Here is a 13,686-nt window from a genome sequence, read left to right as displayed (position 1 = left end):
GGTTTAGCCAGAATCCCACTTCTTATGATGCTTCCTCTGACCTTTCACCATGTTCCTTAGCTATAAATTCCTACTTGTCAGTGTTGTATTCAGAGTTGAGCCCAGTCTGTCTGTCCCACTGCAAGATCCCATTGCAGCGGCCCCAATACCAAAAGTGACAGTTCTGAATAAAGTCTTCTCTAAGATGCTTTCACAAGTATTACTGAATAATTTTTTTCCTTAAAACCTTTACAACAACTAAATAGGTTTGACTAATAGGTTTTCACTCTATGATGCAGGTATTTCTGTTTGAAACGTCAAAAAGTCTAGTAATTTCAGACAATCTTAGGCAATTTTCACAGAGCTGGATGAGGCTGCTAGTAAGACAAAATTTGGCTAACAGTCAAAACATAAATCAATCAATAATCATGTTTAGTATAATTATTAACAGACACCCTATTAAAGGCTTACAGATGAATGATTATTTGAATTATAATTAAAAGGACCTCCTTGTACCTCTGCTTTCTAAAGCTAACAAATAATAAATGTTACAAATTGTCTTAAGCAATTTCAACTTACTTCAGATCCTCTCTCTCCTTTCGGTCCTTGTTCACCTTGGTCACCTGGCTCGCCCTTTAATGGGAACCAAAACAGAAATTACATATAAAGCAGAGAGTTAATAAGTTATTTTGATGTTACTTTTTAAAAATGCCAGAATTACAAAGAATGCCTTCAAAACATACTGGGGGCCCTTGTTGTCCTGTGGCACCTCTTGGTCCTGGTATACCCACATGACCCTAGGAGTAGAGAAGAATATATTATTAGAGCAATTTTGAGACATGTAACTTAGATAAGAGGGTACAATTAATTTAAAATGGCAGTGAAGTGTTGCAAACTCAATTTAAATATCATAGAGATTGTAATTTTTTGTTTTTGTTTTTGTTTTTGTTTTTGTTTTTGTACTGGGGATTGAACTCAAGGACACTTGACCACTGAACCACATCCCCAGCCCTATTTTGTATTTTTATTTAGAGACAGGGTCTCAATGAGTTGCTGAGTGCAAGGCTTTTGCTGAGGCTGGCTTTGAACTCACGATCCTCAGGCCACTGGGATTACAGGCATGTATCACTGCTCCTGGTGAGATTATAATTCTTGAAAATGGGGAAGAATGTAATAGCTGCCAGATATTATGATGAATATGATATATTATAATGAACAAGTATAGAGTTCTGTTTTTGTTTTTGATTTGAGTTAATGTTCTAGGTTGAATGATAGCCTCTCAAAAGATGTCTATGTCCCATATGTGGGATTATACATGTGGGCCCTACATTCACTAATGAGTAGCCTTGTGACAGACACAGAAGAAGACAGACGACAGGGGAAAAGGTCCAGAGAAGACAAAGGAAGAGACTGCAATGATGCAGCTATAGGAATGCTGACAGCTACCCACAGCTGGAAGAGGCAGAGAGGACTCTCCTAGAGCTTCTGGAAGGGAGGGAGTGCACACTGCCCACACTTCAATTTTGGATTCCTGCTCTCTAGAATTGAGAGAAAAGATTTCTGTTGTTTGAAACCATCCATTTGGTGGTAATTTAGGAAACTAACATGACCATTCCTGGATATCCTATGGGGACTGGTTCCAGGATCCAAAATCTAAGAATGCTCAAATTCCTTATATAAGACGTAGTTTTTACATATAACTTGTGAACATCCTCCCATTAACTTTAAATCATATCTAGATTATTTGTAACTTGTAATACAATGTAAATACCATGTAAATAGTTGTCAAATTAATAGAATTTTAAGGGAATAATCACAAGGAAAAAAGTCTATATGCATCCAGTACAGATGCAAATTTTTTGAAAAAGAATGTTTTCAATCTGTGGTTGGTTGAAACTGTGGCAGTAGAGGCCAATTGTATAGCCAATACCTAAAGAAATAAAAAGTGTAAGAACAAGTTTCTTTTTTCAACCTGTTCTCCCTGTGGAAGTTCATATTGGTCTCCATTTTTATAAACTAGGTTCATAGCCATTTGGACAAGAGACAATGGGCTGAAGACTGGAAGTAGTTACCGTATGTAATACCAAGAAATATCAAATGACTCTGACATTCAGCAATCTGTCATCATTATAGGTTTTCTAAGAAGGAATGCTGACCTATCACATTTTCCTTTTCAACAGTGTAAATATAAACTAGCAACAACCTAGGGACATGTCAAATGAAAGTTATGATTGAAGAATTTGCAGGAAATCTCTTTTATCCCCTTCTCTACTGTCCTCTTCACTGATTCCTTTCTTCCTACTCCCTGTATGTTATAGAAATAATGCCTTACACAATTAGGAGGCTCATCTCCTCTTTTTGGGCTAGGAGAAGAAAAGGTTGCATACACAGAATAACAATATTCTCACAGGAAGGTCAATGGAAGACTTTTTTGTTTGCATTCAGTAAGGCAATTAAATTTTAAGTTTCAACTTCCTGATAAAGAACATGAATCCCATTTAAGAAAGTAACAGTGGCAAGAAACAAATGCTAGTTTAGAAGGTTTATTATATATAACATGGCCACACTAAAGAGAAAACCATTATTGTACATGACCCTTAGAAGTAAAACATGAGTAGTGTCGGCAAGTAACAGCATCAGGACAGTCAAGGGGGGACAAGGTACAAATGAATATGACTCCTTGTGGTGACTTATCAACAGGATCTGGCTGAGAAGTGGTGTGAAAAGCTGGAGTTTTAATAGGAAGTGAGAATGTGCATATGAGTAAACCACAAAAACCAGAACTATCATAACTAATTATGACTTTTCTACCACCCTTGTTTGTAGTAGAACAGAGACCTTTTCAGAATGATCCCAGCATAGCCATTTGGTTCTCTTGGCTTTGTGAAGTCTGAACAAATATCACCAAAACAATTTGTCTATCTAAGAGCATCACTGTAATCATTCTCATTCATCCCAATAAAAAATGACAATGACCATTTTTATATTATGGTCAAAATTAACTGTGCTATAGTAAAGGTTATAAAATCATGCAAAAGAGCTTATGGGAAATGATGACTTTTGTCTGGTCATATTAGTGGAGGATGAGTTATACTGTCAAGGGAGACTTGGAGAGAATTTTATAATGAAACTGATGATAAGCTCAAGCTTGAAGAATGAGTGTTTTGGGCAGTCAAGTGAAAATATTCTGTCAGGGAAAGCAAGGAAAATACATAGAGACTCATGTGACAGAACAAATTAAGTGGGGAATGGATTTGAGAGGGCTAGGACTGGGGTCAGAGAATATAGTTAGAAAGTTACTGAAATAATTCAATCAAAAGATGGATTGAGAAAAAGAGTTTAATAATGATAGTTACAGTTTGTCCATTCAGTCTGGCTAATCTAATTCTGCATTTCAAAAATTACCACAAAAATTTTATCTTGAGAAAGGGATGAGCTGGATCAATTAACCTATCAATTTATTATTAAGACTACTATGTATGGGGTTCATAACTAGATATTTTACAGGAAAGGAGTCATATCCAAACTAGGGAGCAAATTAAAAAGCAATTAGCAAAACTAACAACACAAAAGCAACAGTAGATGGTAAAATACTTATGTTGAATGACAAATAAACAATATTGGAGAACTCTACAAGAGGGAAAGATTACAGAGTGGGTCGGGGAAAGGAGAGTATCAGGGGAAAGGGAGTTTGAGCTAAACTATAAAAGTCAGACATGCTTGATAGAAGCAAACATCTTTAATACCAATGTGATTCTAAAAAAACATGTTGAATAAGTTCTACACACAGCTAATTTTAGTTGATGAAGTTGGTTTTACAAAATCTTTCTAAGAAGTCGAAGAGGTTAAGAATTGATGTTAAGTCTTTAGAGTACAAAGATATTTATCCACCCTTTTGATAACTCTTAACTGAATTCCTAATATATGCCAGGAACTTTGTGTTCTAGAAATTGGGAGTATAATAATGAGAAAAAGACAAGATTCTTACTGTCATAAATCTTATATATGGGTGGATGAAAATAGATAATAAACAGAGAAACAAATGCACAAAAAAGTGTTAAAATAACAGTACTGCATGTCACGGAAGTTACCAGGTAATATGATCAAAAGTGAGTTACAAATCAGTTTTAGGTAGGGATACAAAATGATCACTATGTATCTATTTAAAATAGGGCAGTTAGAGAAGGTCTCTCAGCCAGGGACATTTCAGCTGAGATCTGAATGATGAAAAAAAAGCAGCAGAGGGAAGAAACAAGATGATTCCAAGAAAAAGTAACAAAGTTGAAAGAGTTAGATTTCTAGGATTACAAATTTAAGACGCTGATAATCATCTCAAGAGTGCTTATTTTTATTTGAAACTAAGTAGAACTACAGAGAAGCCTATTTAAATTTAGAAATAGCGTATAACCAAGAGTAATTACCTTATATCCCTCTGCTCCAGGCTCTCCTCTCTCTCCTTGTTCCCCCATTGGACCCTACAGTGACCCCACACAAAAATGATCAATTTCATAGCTGCATCCATGAATGCAGACAATACAATTAGTGTAGTTAATTCTTTTGCCCAAAATATAAACTCCAATGTATAATAATTTGTTTTGTTCCACTAACTAATCAAAAGATTGAGTTTCAATGACACCAATAATATTAAAATGTGCTAAGCATCGAATTAGATAAAAAAAATCTCATAAGATTCTGTAAGGAAAAAATATTGAGAAAACAATTCCAATTAAAAATATGAATTTTTAGATGAGTATAGTATTCTATAAATGATGCCAAAATAATTTGCATTTTTGCTTAAGGTTAAACTGATTGAAAAAGATTTAACAGGGCTGTTCAGTCATTTAACTTAATTCCATAGATTACATAAGATTATATTTAAATAATCTTTTGAAAATATTAAATAATTAATCCCATTTTACCTTCTTCATCAGAAACTCTAGGTCTTATTCTTTAATCTGTGAAGTTTTTAATTCTCAAGGCATCATTTAGCTTAATAATAATTACACTCATAAACTTTAATACTCAAGGCAGAAACTAATGTTATAAACTTAGATTTCTTAACTTTTTCTAAATATTTTTAATGTAAAAATTTTATATAATAAACTATCAAATTATGTCTTCTAAACTACATTAGTTATCACACACTAGCACTTAAATTGAACATATGAACAGAAACTTAAATTGAAATTAGTTGGAAAAGTCATATAATTTATTATGAAGCATTGAGAATTTTTATCTTATTCCTATGTAGATAAAGTTGATAGGCATAATGTAAAGACAGTAATCTCTGATTCTGCTTTAATTATTTGGTATATTCTTAGTTTAGGTTTATGTCTGTCTCATTTCTATTAGATAAAACCAACATAGTTGTGTTAGTCTTTTAATACATAAGTTTCTATTATAGAGTGGCTGACATTCTTTGATCCTGGCAAACCTAAATCTGTGTAAAAGAAAGGGTTATGATATTCCATTTGCCATTTTTTTTCTATTTGCTTTTAAATTTTTGCATCATTTATCTCTTAGTGGTTTAGAGAGACTAAATTATATTTGATAAAGAAAGTTATATATTTGTACAGAGACATTCACCTCCAAATGAGATGGCTTGATTTAATAAAAATTTCTAGAATATTTCCTTTTTCTAAAACAAAGTGTAACTTTTGTGGTCAAAGAACCAAATTGAAATATCAGGAGTAACCACATATTCTGATATTATGCCTTGGGACTCTTTTATTTTAAGTGACACTATGTGGAAATGAAAATAAAACCAATTATACTTACTTATAAGCATTTTTATTGTACCCATTTCTTTTTCATGTCTATTAGACATTGTTTTAGTCAAACATGAATACAGAGATATTTATTCAGGTAATCAAAGCTATAATAGCTACTTTTCAAAAACTGTGGTTACAATTAGTTCTTACGATGCTTAATTAGAAGACTATTTATAGATCCATGGTCTTTAAAGATTATTGGCTCTAATAACTGGTTATAAGAACTTGGAACCCACTTAACTATTATCAAAAGTATAGTTTAGATTTTTTAATATTTTAGAAGTCAACATGAATTTGATAGTTAAGGAAATATTTACTTTAAAAGTACAGAGTATGTAAGTTTTGGACAATTTCTGTATAAAGTTGCCATGCATTCAATGTTGAAAGTTAGATTTTGGAAGTTACCGTCTTAAACCTACATATTGGGAAAAGGTTCTTGACCTGCTTTTTTTTCATATCTAAGACTTCCACAATATTTAGATTTCATGATAGTTAATACTGCTCTTCTATTTAAAGCACCTTGCAAAGTTAGCAAAAATAAAACTCTTTGAAAAGATGAGATTGCTGTTGTGAATCTACTACTGTATTTCATCTTGAGGTGTCAAGATAATTTTAGAAAAAGACCTACTGGTTCACCTCGAGGCCCAGGTGGTCCTCGAACTGTGCTATCTTCTCCTGGGTAACCCTAAAATGAAAATAATGATTTATTAACCAAGCCAAATTAATAAAATTACCTTTATAAACACATAGTCTATAATTTTTTAATAAGTTAGAAAATATGCAGTTTGGTTTTATCTTTTTAAGGTGGAAAATGTGTCTAAGAAGCTAATCATATAATGTTTCATACACAGTTTTAACTTTTACATGGTTCCTCTTGAAAGTATTAATCTGTTTTAATTACCTAAGAAGCATGTTAGGAATTTTCTCAATATGCCAAATTTTAATGATATCATAAATTAAGAGTACTAATTATTCCCAACTCCTCTAAATTATTTTAATATAAATGTACTATAATAATTCATGTAATCTAGAGTCTCACAATCTCTTTCAATAATTAATTTTACTTTTATAAGATTATAGCTCACAAAGCATTTCATGTATATTATTTCACTCTAATCTTGAAATAACACACAGAAGATATCTTAATAATTTATTTAAATTTAGCTCCTTGATATTTATGATCTTCTGGAGTTTGCAAAATTTCTAACTTGAAAAGTGGTCCTCCTATCCCTTGAAAATATTTCCATGCATTCTTTCCGAAAATTTAATAAATTCAACATCTTACTTAAGAGTTAAAATATCGGTACGTGCACACACCTTTTCTCCTTTAGGTCCCGGCAGCCCAGAGAGTCCTGGTGGACCTTGCTGGCCCTATAAAAAGACAAGTAAGCAGATATTTTCTATGTCATTTGTATATGCTCTATCTAATGCCACCAAGCCCATGCTGTTAGATATTGTGCTATTGTAAATTTGAAAATAGGATTCACTCCATAGGAGGATTAGAACTAAATCTTAGAAAGGTTTATCAGGAGTATTTAATCTTACTTTCCATATTTGGAATGTCATCTTTCATATAAGTGTGTGTGTGTGTGTGTGTATGTATCTTCTTAATGAGAAATGCTTACCCTGTATCCTGGAATTCCTGGCTCTCCATCAGGTCCCATCAGTCCTAAAAGACCCTAAAAATCAAAGAAAATATTAGTGAGAGAGAAAATAGATGTTTGTTTAAATCATTAAACTTATATTCCTATTATTTCAATTTTTACCTTTAGATTTTCATGATCTGACAGCCTACCTAGTTTGAAATGGGAAAACACACACACACACACACACACACATACCAACTTTTGTCTTTTATTTTCATTTGAACCACAGAAGTTCCATAAAAAAATGTTTGCTTCTGGTATGAATGTACTTAATCATATTAAAAGAAATACTTCCAGTTATCAAAATACTGATGGTCCCCAGAAAATTCTTGGAAATGTTTGTATCTCTTGAAGTTTGTGGTGATTGTGCATCACTAAATATTGGAAAGTGAAGTCTGAGAGTTTTTACATAATGTTTATGTGTAAGAGAACTCTACATATTTATTGATGGTTTCATATACTTTGATGAATAGGTGTTAGTTTTGATCAAAGTTGTTAAAACAGAGAATGATGACGTGGGTGTGATAGTAATCCTATGATTTCTTATTATCAATATTTTGTAGATGAGGAAACCACACAAATTAAAGACTAATCAGTCATTGCCCTTAATATAGTGAAAAGATAGACAATTGAAAAAAGCAAAAATAATGATTCTGAAAATGAGAGAGGTCTATTTATTTATTTATTTTTATTTGTAATAACAATACCAGAAGACAAGTAAACATCATATGTGGACCAAAATTGAAGACATGAAAACAGGGCTGAAAATATACAAAGAAAAAAAATTGTTGGAGATGTGCAAATGGTCTCAAGGAAGTTTCAAACTCTGAAATCAAGAGATTAAAGAAGCAGTTTAGGGTCAGGTTTACTAATTGGGGAAAGAAGTCCGAAGGTCTTTTTACTTCCTTGCTTGTGCTGGGTATCTGACGGTACCCAAATTTTCTAGAGATTAAACATAAGTGTGTGAACTGTAGCAAGAAAAGCAAGTATTACTAAAGGTTGTTGTAGACTCTAAGTATGGGCAGATAGGAGCCACTACAATGAAAAATAAAATGTGTGACTCAAAGAAAATATGAGCCATGAACCATAGGGTATCTAAGAATATATCTTCAAAATATGCAACCTCTAAAAAAGTAAGTGGGTGGGAAGACCTCAATAACCTCTTTCAGAAATCAATGAATCAAAAAGTGAGAAAAAATGTAAGAGAGCTAACGGATTTGAGTGACTCAGTAAACAAGCTTCATCTAATGGAAATACATAAAACATTGTACTTGCAAAAAAAAAATGCAGTTCTTACAATAGTATATAAAAGTTATAGTATGTAACAGACCTCAAAGAAATTAAATAGAATTAAACATTTAATTCCACAAGATACATAAAAGTTCAGAAAAAAGAGAATATAAAGGACTAGGGTTGTGGCTCAGAGGTAGAGCATTTGCCTAGCATGTGTGAGGCACTGTGTTTGATTCTCAGCACCACATATAAATAAATGAATGAAATAAAGGCCTATCTACATCTAAAAATATTTTAAAAAAAGAGAAGAAAGAAGGTAAAATTAAAGCACAAATTATTATTAAAATAGAAAACCAAACCCTGCAACTGGGGAGGCTGAGGCAGGAAGATCACAAATTCGAGGCCAGTCCTAGCAACTTAGAAAGACCCTGTCTCAAGATAAATATTTTTTAAAAGGGTAGTGAGCGGTAAGAATGAAGGAAAGAAGGACTGTATAGAGGGAAAAGAGGGGTGGGAGGGGTGGGGGGGAAGGGAAAAAAAATAATCAAACATCATTGCCCTATGTAAACGTATGATTACACAAATGGTATGCCTTCACTCTATGTACAAATAGAGAAACAACATGTATTCCATTTGTATACAATAATAAAAAAAAAAAAAAAAAAAGAAAAAAGGGTAGTGAGGGAGTTCAGTGGTAGAGTGCCCCCCTGGAATCAAGTCCCAATACTGCAAAAAACAATAACAAAAACAAACAAACCAAAAAAAAAAAAAAAAAAAAAGAAGAAAAAAAGTAGAGTGAAAACCAAAGTAGACTCTTTGAACTGACTAATAAGATAGCTAAATTTTAGCAAGTATGATCAAGAAATAAGAGTAGACACAATAAAACAATATTAGGAAAGAGAATAAGGAAATAAACTAAGGAAAAGAAATTTTTTGTACTCTAATTTTTTGCAGTGTTGGGGATCAATCCCAGGGTTCTGCACCTGCTGAGCAAGTACTCTATCACTAAGCTATACCCTCCATTTCTAAAATTTTAGATATAAGAAAAAAGCAAACACAAATTTCACCTAAATTTGAAAATCTATATAGAAAGAATTTCAAAAAATTTATTCAAGAAGAAAATTTGAAAAGATAGTCAAACACCTACTAGTAATAAAATAATATCCAGTCCAGATTGTTTTAATGGGAAGTTGGAAGAACAGATGATAGGAAGATGGAAGATAATGAGAAATTGAAAGAGAAGATGGTTTTAAACCATTACAGAACACAGAAAAATATAGAAAACCGTTTTATAAAACTTATTCAACTCTTTAAAGTAAATTAAAGGTACTTTTCTTTAAGAAAAAGAAAAAAATCTAAAGGCCTAAATAGCTTACAAATACAGATGCATTTTTTTTTTTTAAAGGCAGTGTTTTGCTATGTTGTCCAAGCTGGTCTGAAACTCCTGGCTCAAGTGATCCTCCTACCTTTGAATCCCTATTAACTAGGAATGCAGGCATATGCCATTTTGCCTGGCTCCTGCAAAATTCTTAAGATAATGAAGTAAATGAAACTAAAACTCTTAAATAAAAATAGAAAATTGGATCCAGTAACAGTAAAAGAATAATACAAACATACCTAAGTAAGATTTATTCTAGGAATTTACGGCTGATTCAACTTTTGGAAATTCACTAATAAATTTCCTTATATTAACAAAGAAAAGAAAGCCTGGATTATCTAAATAAATGTTATAAAAGCATTTAAGAAAACTTAACATTTCCTGTGATCAAATCTCTGATTAAGAATAAAAAGGAATTTCTTTAAAGTAATGAGTGTGTTCCAAAAAAAATTTCAAAGAACACTTGAAAATGAGGCATTAGAAGTATTTTTACTAACAACAGGCACTGAGCAAGGTTTTCCTTACAATGATTTCTATTCACTGCTATTCCAGGAGTTTTTTGCAATGTAATAAGAAAATAAATAAAGGAATGTGATATTATTATTTACCTAAAGAATCCATAAGAATTACCTAAGTTCATTAAAATGGATGAGATCAAAATATGAAAATAATTTTTTACCAATCAAATGATAGAAAAATATCATATTAACAATGAGAATAAAATTCATTAAAAAACTAAGAAAAAAACCTAAAAGAGAGTTGTAAGAATAGAGTAAAGGAAATACAAAATTTTCTCAAAGGATGTATAAGAAGGTATGAGTAAATGGAAAGACATAGTTTCTTTACAAAAAATTTCAATATCAGAGGAAAATTGATTTACTGATTCTAAAGTTCATGTGAAAGAGAAAACCAGTTATGGAGTGTTTACTCTAACAGATCACAAAAGATACTATAATAATATAGTAAATCAAACAATACAGTATAGACCCCAAAACAGACTATCAGTTTGAGAGATGAAAACAAACCAATGACTATTTGAGAGTTGAGTTTATGATAAAGGTAGTATTTCAGAAGCGAGAAATAAGTTAACTGTTCAATTGATAAAATTGTGACTGCTATGTATCAACTTGAAAAGAAGAAAATTTATCATCTATAATTCACATACCAAAAATAAACAAATTCTATACCTCAAAGACTTAAAAAAAAAGATATAAAAGCATTAGGATAACAACATGGAAAGATATTTTTATACACTTCAGTAGGGAAGAAATAAAACCCCAAAACTGTAGAGGAAAAAGCTTGACAATGTAAAAATTAAAAAGTTTTATTCAGTTAAAGATATCATAAGCAAAATTAAAAGATAAATAGCAGAAGTAGATATACTGTAATACATTTTGCAGCATATTCAACAAAACTATATTAATATTTAAGGTACATAAGATATATAAAATCAAGACAACAACCTAATAGAAAACATGTAGAGTATATATAAACAGACAACTTCCATGGGGAAAAAGTACAAGTTACTTATTATAATCAGGAAAATGTAGTTTCTTTTTTTGTTTTGTGGTGCTAGGCATTGAACCCAGGACCTTATGCATGTGAGGCAGGCACTCTATCAACTGAGCTATATCTCCAGCCCAGGGAAATGTAAATAAGAAATAAAAATGAGATACAATTTTTTCATTTATCCAGCTGGCAAAAACCAGATGGATTAATGTGAAACACTGTGGTAGAAATGTAAATTTGGTAAAATCTCTTTGGAGGGTAGTTTGGGAATATGTGTCAAAATTATAAAAGTAAATACTTTTACAGAAAAATATTAAAAGTAGGAACCTACTTTGAAGGCAATATTCTTTGGATGTATCAGTTTTTATGTTTCTTAAAAATTAATCACATTATATAATGCTTTTAACATATAGGTCAAAGACAGAGAAATATTAAACTAAATAAAAGGAAGAAAGGCCTAGGGTTGAAGATGTCAGTAAGTAATGGAACACTTAAGATGAGCCAGAGGCTTCCTCAACAACAAATGGATTACATAATGGTCTCCAAGGCCTGGGCAGAGTCTAGCACTGATTACATTTAAATGGAGACAAGGAAATACACTCAAATTTTGTAAGTTTATGAAACATCAGGAGACTGAATTTAATCATTTAAAAAGATATTTTGCATCTCTTTCATGCTGTGACTTTATGAAATAGGTCCAAAATATATCAGCAATATAATTTTGCTATTTTAGGTTCAGAAGTATTGTGCTACACTCATTCCCAACATTGGGCAAAAGATTAAGATAGAGATGTTACAGAGATTTATCACAGCTAGTTAGAAAAATAAGCTACAGATAAAGCATGAGGAATCCAAGCATAGGAAAAAAAATAAAAAACCTATTTCAAGTAAACCTAATTTTCAAAGCAATTTGTCAACCATGACAGCATAATTTTATACAGATATTAAATTCTGATTTTAAGTGCTAGTCATATAAACTTTCCTACTTGGGTTAGGAGTTATAATCTAATTTTTTTTAAAAAAACCTCATTTCTTATTTTATTTCCATTTTCAGTTTTTTCCCCTTTCCTTTTTCATGTCCAGAAACCACTAAGCCATTTAAGTACTGTGGAATGCTTACAATTCTCCACATCCCATGGAGATAGATTATTTTCAATGGAACTATTGCCTTCTCTGTAAAGTTAATCAAGGGATGAAGCTTTAAGAGCATGGATACATTTCTTTTCCACCCACAGTTTTGTTTCAGTTCTGGAAACAAATCAAATACTGACCACAGCACCTCTAGTTCCTCTGGCACCCTTAGGACCACTTTCCCCAATTTGTCCAGGAGCACCTCTGCCTCCAACTTCTCCTGTGGGTCCTACTTGTCCTTTATCGCCCTGTGGAAAACATTAGTATGAGAGAATGTAAGAAAAAACAACTTTATACTTAGATTAATTAACTATATCATATACTTGAAACTCCAGAGGATACTCAATAAAATTCTGTTGCAATTTTGTTTTAACAGTATTCAGACCACTAACAATAATAACATACTACCACCATACAAGTTATTTGAAAAATAAAAGTAATTTTAGAAAAAGAAGATTAAGAGGATAAATCTGACCAACTAATCAGGCGAAATCTGGTGTTCATGTTGAATTCCAAACAACCAACTTTTTTATTTTAAATTTTGTTGCATATGTCTGTCTAAACACATGTATACATGCCTTCAAAATCTGTATCTTTTTTTAAATATCCTTTTATATTATTCTGAAAACTGGTTTCCTTCTGTTTCCCATTACACTGACTGGCTCTTTTTTAGCACCAAAATACAACAGCTTTTAAACAATATTAATTATATTTATTCACTTTCTGAACATGCCAACTTGTCCTGTTATTGATATCAGAAAGACACAAAAGAAAAGGTAAAGGGGTGTGTGTGTGTGTGTGTGCGTGTGTGTGTGTGTGTGTGTGTGTGTGGTGTGCTGGGGCTCAAACTCAGGGCTTTATGCATGCTAGGCAAATGCCCTACTGCTAAGCTACACCATGAGCCCCAGTGCTGATTTTAGATATAATATGATGAGAGAGACTTTAATATTGGTATTATTTTCACGGGCATGAATGCAACTAAAACTTCATTCATTCATTTATTTATTTTTTAAAATTATCTCTTCTACTCTTCCAAAAT

The 13,686-nt window shown here is 31.9% G+C and overlaps 1 protein-coding gene across 2 annotated transcripts in view; it reads right to left on the bottom strand.

The window, feature by feature from the left end:
- Positions 1 to 13,686, bottom strand: part of Col24a1 (collagen type XXIV alpha 1 chain) — a 391,233-nt gene that overhangs the window by 78,517 nt on the left and 299,030 nt on the right. For both annotated transcript variants that reach the window (XR_007104846.1, XM_047523663.1), the window contains exons 39-45: positions 12,788 to 12,895; positions 7,376 to 7,429; positions 7,068 to 7,121; positions 6,379 to 6,435; positions 4,401 to 4,454; positions 723 to 776; positions 559 to 612 (exon numbers count right to left, since the gene is read on the bottom strand). Coding sequence is in view for 1 of the 2 variants with exons in the window: in XM_047523663.1 (XP_047379619.1) it covers positions 559 to 612; positions 723 to 776; positions 4,401 to 4,454; positions 6,379 to 6,435; positions 7,068 to 7,121; positions 7,376 to 7,429; positions 12,788 to 12,895 (435 nt within the window). In the remaining variant the exon portion in view is untranslated. The remainder of the gene's footprint in view (positions 1 to 558; positions 613 to 722; positions 777 to 4,400; positions 4,455 to 6,378; positions 6,436 to 7,067; positions 7,122 to 7,375; positions 7,430 to 12,787; positions 12,896 to 13,686) is intronic.

Source organism: Sciurus carolinensis, chromosome 1 (genome assembly GCF_902686445.1).
Source record: "Sciurus carolinensis chromosome 1, mSciCar1.2, whole genome shotgun sequence".
Classification (NCBI taxonomy): Eukaryota; Metazoa; Chordata; class Mammalia; order Rodentia; family Sciuridae; genus Sciurus; species Sciurus carolinensis.
Note: the sequence above shows the minus strand (reverse complement) of the source record. Positions and strands in the feature narration are given on the sequence as shown.